Source organism: Colossoma macropomum, unplaced genomic scaffold (assembly GCF_904425465.1).
Source record: "Colossoma macropomum unplaced genomic scaffold, Colossoma_macropomum, whole genome shotgun sequence".
Lineage (NCBI taxonomy): Eukaryota > Metazoa > Chordata > Actinopteri > Characiformes > Serrasalmidae > Colossoma > Colossoma macropomum.
Genome location: NW_023494792.1, coordinates 44462468 through 44469064, shown reverse-complemented (window position 1 = coordinate 44469064; position 6597 = coordinate 44462468). Strand labels below are relative to the sequence as shown.

The following is a 6597-nucleotide window of genomic DNA, read 5'->3' as shown; positions in this document are numbered from 1 at the left end:
TTTAAGCTTGTTTTCTTATAATGGGTTTAAATGAAAAGGAAAAAGACCTAATGTAGAGATGCCACATTTTTAAAAATGGCAACTAAAAAGCTCAAACTGCCACCTACATTATTAATACTGTCATTTATTGTAATGTTGCTGGGCAGTTCATGAATGCTATAAGAATAGTTCATGTATCAGTAGATTTTGTTATTTGTAGAGACTTCCTATCAATCATGAAAGCTTCAGTAAATGTAATGTGAGTAAAACATAATAATATATATATAACAAAATATCTTTTTTAAATGTTTATTAAATATTTTTAAAGTGCATTTGGGCGCATGTGTGTGTGCGTATGTGTGTGTGTGAGAGAGTGTGTATGAGTGTGTGTGTGTGTGTGTGTGTGTTTTAATTTAGGTTCTTTAAGTTGTTCAAATACTATGTGTGATTCTTAGGTCTTCTGTTTTTGGTGCTTCTTGTCTTCAAGTTTCTTTCATTCCTTTCTCCTATGTAGGCTTTTCTTCATTCTTCCTCTTTCTCAGCTCAAAATCTTGCACAAGTACATTTCTGAAACTGTTTTCCTTTGTTTTCTCTCACTGGTGCTGTTCTTCCTGAAAGAGGAACTCATTTCTTCATTTTGTCTCTTCTTATCAGCTGGGCTTATGCAGACCTTCAATAAATAAGATAAAGTTGCAGGTTATTTATTGTACACATTTGTGTCATTTCATTAAAAATATTTTCTAAATGTTGTCATATTTCTGAGCTACACCTGACTGATTTGCTTTAACTGAAATAATGTTGAGGAGGAAAAGGAACGGAAATCTGAATTAAAATAGAGGTACTAGCTCTATCAATAATACAGTCATATAACATTTACATTTAAAAAAAATGTGGTTAGTTACCAGGCTACCATAAAATTTGTTTTTGAACTTCAAACAATATGTTGACAGAGCATGAAGCAGATTCAGTTAATTTACTATTCAAAGTTCAGTGAACTCAAACTATTAAGGTAGCCTGATAACTAGTTAAGGTTAAAACCCCAATTATGCAGGACTTTAACACAACAAGACCAAGAAGAGACCCTCGAACAGATACTTGAACAGATCTTCCTCAGTTTCTTCAAGATCTGCTGTAGGATTATTATCATTATCATTCAGGCTGTTTCTCTGTGATCAATAATACAGCAGGTTATGCCTTTGCATCCTATCAGCCTCTATCTGGATCATTAAAGATCCCTCACTCTCTCTCACTTTGCTCTCTCAACCGTCTTCTCACCTCCTTCTCCTCTACATTGCTCTCTTCCCTCTCTCACTCCATCAAACTCTTGGCTTTCTTGTTCTCCTCTCGGTGCTCTCTGCTCCTCCCTCATCTGCTCCTTCTTCATCTGTGTCTCTCCAACTCTTCTTTCAGCACTGCAACAAAGCATTACATTACATTAGACTGTCTGAATGTTGAATATCAGGTTAGATTTATTGTCATATGTATTCAGAATACAGAGCATTCTAACAATCGATGTTGAATATCGCAATCATTTACATATTATGCAAATTATCATTCTTTCATTTTCTTTCACAGGATTTTATTTCTATGACTTTATTTAACTCTTCCCTCTGTTCAATCATCCTAATCTATGCTAGTTTAAAAATGACTACAATAGAAAAGACTGCATTTAATTATAGGCTTTACAAAAGTAGCATTTGGAAAGAATCTGACAGATTTTCATGCTGGAAAAATGCAATTTAAATAAAGAGTCTAAAGTAGAAGAAAACCGCTCTCTAATAAAGAGGAAAATTGAAAACCTTGTCCAAAAGACATACAAGGTTGGCAATATTTTGATTTCCGAACAAGAAGCTAGTCCAGCCTGTGATTATACTCTGATTATATTACCATCTACAAAATTCAAGCTGTAGAGTAAGACTCTGTAATGTTCACATGTGGTACTTTTTTGTGACCCAATTTGAATCTCAGTGATATTGTTTATCTCGATAATTCTGGAGGCGACCATCATCATTTGTTTAACTGTTAGACGAACGTCGAAGTGAAGCCTGGAGCCGTATTTGTGAAAACAGTACTTATCTATATACTACCTGAAAAGTTTTTGTAGTAACATTTGTTACACCTGTTACTTGTATTTTGTAACAAGCGCTACATTTATGACAAATTCGTTTTAGGTTACCTCATACATAGACTCTCCAGCAGGGGAACCCTGAAGATCTCTTCTACAAAGAGAACCTTGCTTCCAGATCATAAAAACAGGAGCAGATCCTTGAAAAGATCTCTTCCCAGCAAGAGCAGATCCTTGAAGACATCTCTTCACAGCAAGAACGGATCCCTGAAAACATCTCTTCAGTGCACGAGCAGATCCTTGAAGACAACTCTTCAGAGCAAGAGCAGATCCTTGAAAACACCTCTGAAGAGCGGATCCCTGAAAACATCTCTTCAGAGCAACAGTGGATCCCTGAAAACATTGCTTCAGAGCAAGAGTGGATCCTTGAAAACATCTCTTCAGAGCAAGAGCGGATCCTTGAAAACATCTCTGAAGAGCAAGAGCGGATCCTTGAAAACATCTCTGAAGAGCAAGAGCAGAGCCTTGAAAATATCTCTGAGGAGCAGATCCTTGAAAATATCTCTGAGGAGCAGATCCTTGAAAATATCTCTGAAGAGCAAGAGCGGATCCTTGAAAACATCTCTGAAGAGCAAGAACAGAGCCTTGAAAATATCTCTGAGGAGCAGATCCTTGAAAATATCTCTGAGGAGCAAGAGCGGATCCTTGAAGACATCTCTTCAGAGCAAGAGCAGATCCTTGAAAATATCTCTGAGGAGCAGATCCTTGAAAATATCTCTGAGGAGCAGATCCTTGACCATATCCTTGAACAGATCTCTGAAGAATCAGCAAAGATCCTTGAACAGATCTCTGAAAAGCCAGGACAGATCCTTGAACAGATCCCAGAACAGACCTTCCTGAGTCTCTTGGTGATCCGCTGTAGGATATTATCATTCAGGCTATATCGTTGCATCCTTTCAGTTTCTATCTGCCTCATTATTGATTCCCTCTCTTCATCCATCAATCTCCGGGCTTTCTCCATCTCCACTCTCCTCTGCTTCTTTCTCCTCTTTTTCTCTTCTCTCTCTCTCTCTTCCTGTCTTCTGCCCACTTCTCTCTCTATCTCTGCTCTGACTTGCTCCATGATCTTCTTTTTCAGCTTTGCAGCCTTCCTCTCCTCTCTCTTTCTCTCCTCTCTCACCTCTTTCTCTTTCTGCCAGAGTATCTCTTCTCTCACTAGGGCCAGAATATCATCTTTCGTCATTGTATCCTGTTTTCTTTCATTCTCCTCTCTCTCAGCCTTCTTCCTCTGCTTCCTTATCTCTTTCTCAGACACCTTTTTATTTCTTTTAATGGTGTTCTGCGCCTCCTCAATCTTTCTTTTCTCTTCCTCAATATTCCTCCACTCCTGATCTACCACCATCCTTCTCACGTTCTCCTGGCTGTCCATTTTCCCTTTCAGCCTTTTGAGTTGTTTTTCAGCCAGTCTCTCTCTGTAGGCCTGAATCAATACATTTTTCTCTTTTTCTTTCTCAAATTCCTCTCTTTGTGCTTCAATTTCTGCTTTCTGCATCCCGATGTTCTGCCATGCCTTCTCTATCTTTCTTGTGGTCTTGTTGAAGATCGTTCTTTCCTCCTCAAGCAGATGATCACTTACTTCCACTTTGATCTCCAGTTCTGCAATAAAGCATTACATTAGTCAGTCTGAATGTATGGAATGATATTCTCTATCCATCAGAGTCGTCTAAGAATGAGTGCAGATTTGAACGACGAATGAACTACATCGTGTCTGGTACATGAAACAGTCATACAACGTCACAACAAGCAGTGATTTCAGCACAAATGATGAATCAGCTTTAGTGTGTGGAAAGGAAACAATCACCCGTGACTGTGTAGTGTGATTATTTTCATAAAACACTGGCTGCTTTGGCTCATTACTGCAGAATATGAGAGGCTTCTACTGCACTAGGTAAGACATAAACCATGTTTTGTAGTTTGAGTGGTAGTTATTTACTGTATCAGCAGCACAAAGCAAAAGCACAACTCAATATGTCTTTAAACATTAATGTTAATAATCACAGCATTCGTTTATATGAGAGTGTAAAAATACATCCACTTCTATACAATAATTTGCATAAGTACAAATTAGTACTGTCACTGTTCATTTCTATTTATATTGATTCTCAGTGGTATTGCTGATGAAGCTGATAACAGATTTGATTACTTAACCAACAGTCAAGTATTTTGATGTTAAAATGTAGTGTTCAAATCTACATTCACTCTTACTAGACATGAGTTTAATCGTTCAGCTAAATTAACTTGACCAGTAAAAAAAACTGTTGGTGAAATTTGTGTCCGTTTGATGAATAAGCACCATTAAACCTAAACGTTACTGAAAATATTCAACATGGAAATGTATAATACATTAATATTACTGAAAACAAGCCTCCTGAAGATCATTTAAATTTAGACCTACTGTTCTATTCTATTGCCAATTATTTCATTATATTACTGCTATATTATTATTATATTTTATTGTATTGTTTTTCCTAAATTATAACTAATATCAATTAACAACCAACCAGCTGAAGCTACATTCTTTCTTTCGTCATTAGCCACCATCTTTTTCCTCACTGTACGTTAACAGTAAATCATTTGAGGGGGTTCTCACCATTCACACGTTCACTAAACGTTCCTTTTTCCTCCTCCATTCTTTTCTTTTCTGTTTTTCTCTCCTTTTTTACACAAAGCGCCGCACTGCTGCTTCTCAACGTCCACACCAAACCTAAATGACGAACAGCGACGACGGCACTGTGAGGTATTTGATTACGTCATAATGACGATGGCGTCAATGGCTCATAATAATAAGAGAAATATATTCACTAAATATCAGGAGCCGTATGGCATATTTGAAATGTCCCTGTATGGATTTATTCAAAAATACAAATTCATTATTATTACTATTACTGTGCTTACTCACATTTTTTAATTATCACGATTTTTATTAAAGTATTATTTTATTATTTATCTAGTTATTAGTTTTACTTTCTGCCGCTACAGGAACTCTTTTCTCCATTGTAGTGATGGACAGTGTAACAGGTGCACTAATATACATTTAAAAACTTCTCTAAGCGGTAGTCTGAAGGTTGTGGTATGAGGACTTTTATTGTGTTGATGAACTTTTTGTTCTTAGACTCGCGGTTTAGTCCTGCAGTGTAAACAGCTCTCCATGCACAGAGCAGAGAAGCAGCGGATTCACAACACAAACACACAGCGCATCGCTACTTTGTGGTCCCTGGAAAAATAAAATCACTGTTAAGATGATAAAATAAAGATCTTCATGGAAGATTTATTCAAAGAAACACGTCCATGAGAGTCTGACAGTGTTTTCACATATAGTTCATTTTAATAGAACCGAACCGAGTTCTGTTAAAGTGAACCTGGAAGGGAACCAACTGCAAATGACCTCAGTTCTTTTTGTGTTCGCAATGTAAGTGAACTATAAAGAGGTCTTCTTTCTGGTCCTTTGAGATCTCAGACCACTTCTTGTTCAGACCACAACTCCATTAGAACTCGGACCCCTTTCACAGCACTGTATGTGCGCGCAGTGTTCGCAAAATGGGCAGCGTTCTCTGGTAAATCCGACCTATCAGGTGACAAGAAGAACCGCCAGACCCGCCTGCTGCTTTCCTATTGGCCGCGCTGAAACGATTGGCCGAAGTCCATCGCGCAGAATCGGAAAAACGGCCCTGCGAGTCTGCCGCGGTGGGCTGTGCTCCTCACTGAAGCGCCACCCGGCGAGTTTTCATTCATTCAGCGTTCAAAGTGAAAGCAGCTGAAAACTGCGGTGCGTGCCCAGCTCGAGCCTTTAACGCGGTAAAATCACGCGAGCTCTCGCATCTGATCGCTTTAATAAGTCAGCGCTGCTGTCTGTCTCAGATCACGGACAGACTTTATCCTGAGTAGAACCGTATAAATGATCCTTGGTCTGTTTACCTGCTGAAGTGCTGAAGACTGTGGCTGTGTGTATTGTGAGCCTCGAGCTCTTCAGCATAAAGCAAAGCTAAAGTGGACTGGGGCCGTTTTGTTTTCACAATGCACAAATTAATCGAACCACAAAACGAACTACAAACGTTTTTGTTCGTTTTTGGGGCCGTTTAGGGGGGTCTGAGTTCGTGTTCACACATGCAAAAGAAACCATGACTCAGCGGTCTGAGTCCACTTCAGACGCTGAAACGGCCCAAGTGTGAAAACGCCCTGAAAGTACATAACACACCGTTAGCTCCAGACTCTCGCTCTGCCTGCAAAACTCGGCAAAGAGCGTCACCTTGCGGCGCCGAGCCGAAACGGGCACCTACATTGATAATAGTGTCATTTTTAAACATCTTTTGAGTAGGCCTACTGTGTTTTTTGAATTAAAGGCTATTTATTCCCCGAATATATTTAAATTTATTTATATCCTCTCCATGAAGTACACAGTAACCACCATTAAACATAATTTCTATCCATTATATGATGAGGTCGCTATTAACAAATGTGTTAAATGAATTATTAATTCTGTAGGTTGAGCAGAG

At 38.5% G+C, this 6597-nt stretch overlaps 1 protein-coding gene across 1 annotated transcript; it reads right to left on the bottom strand.

The window, feature by feature from the left end:
• Positions 1 to 2175: 2175 nt before the first annotated feature.
• LOC118811378 lies at positions 2176 to 4796 on the bottom strand. The gene is made up of 2 exons (XM_036575543.1): positions 4695 to 4796; positions 2176 to 3700 (listed from the first exon to the last, which is right to left on the bottom strand). Exons 1-2 carry the CDS (start codon positions 4732 to 4734, stop codon positions 2199 to 2201), a joined length of 1542 nt encoding a protein of 513 aa, XP_036431436.1. The 5' UTR covers positions 4735 to 4796; the 3' UTR covers positions 2176 to 2198.
• Positions 4797 to 6597: the final 1801 nt, after the last annotated feature.

Bases quoted from the DNA above. Each gene is read 5' to 3' on its own strand.
- LOC118811378 (XM_036575543.1), bottom strand. From the start codon at position 4,734: ATGGAGGAGGAAAAAGGAACGTTTAGTGAACGTGTGAATG. The intron at 3,701-4,694 runs GTGAGAACCCCC...GCTTTATTGCAG, and splicing joins GTTTAGTGAACGTGTGAATG to AACTGGAGATCAAAGTGGAA.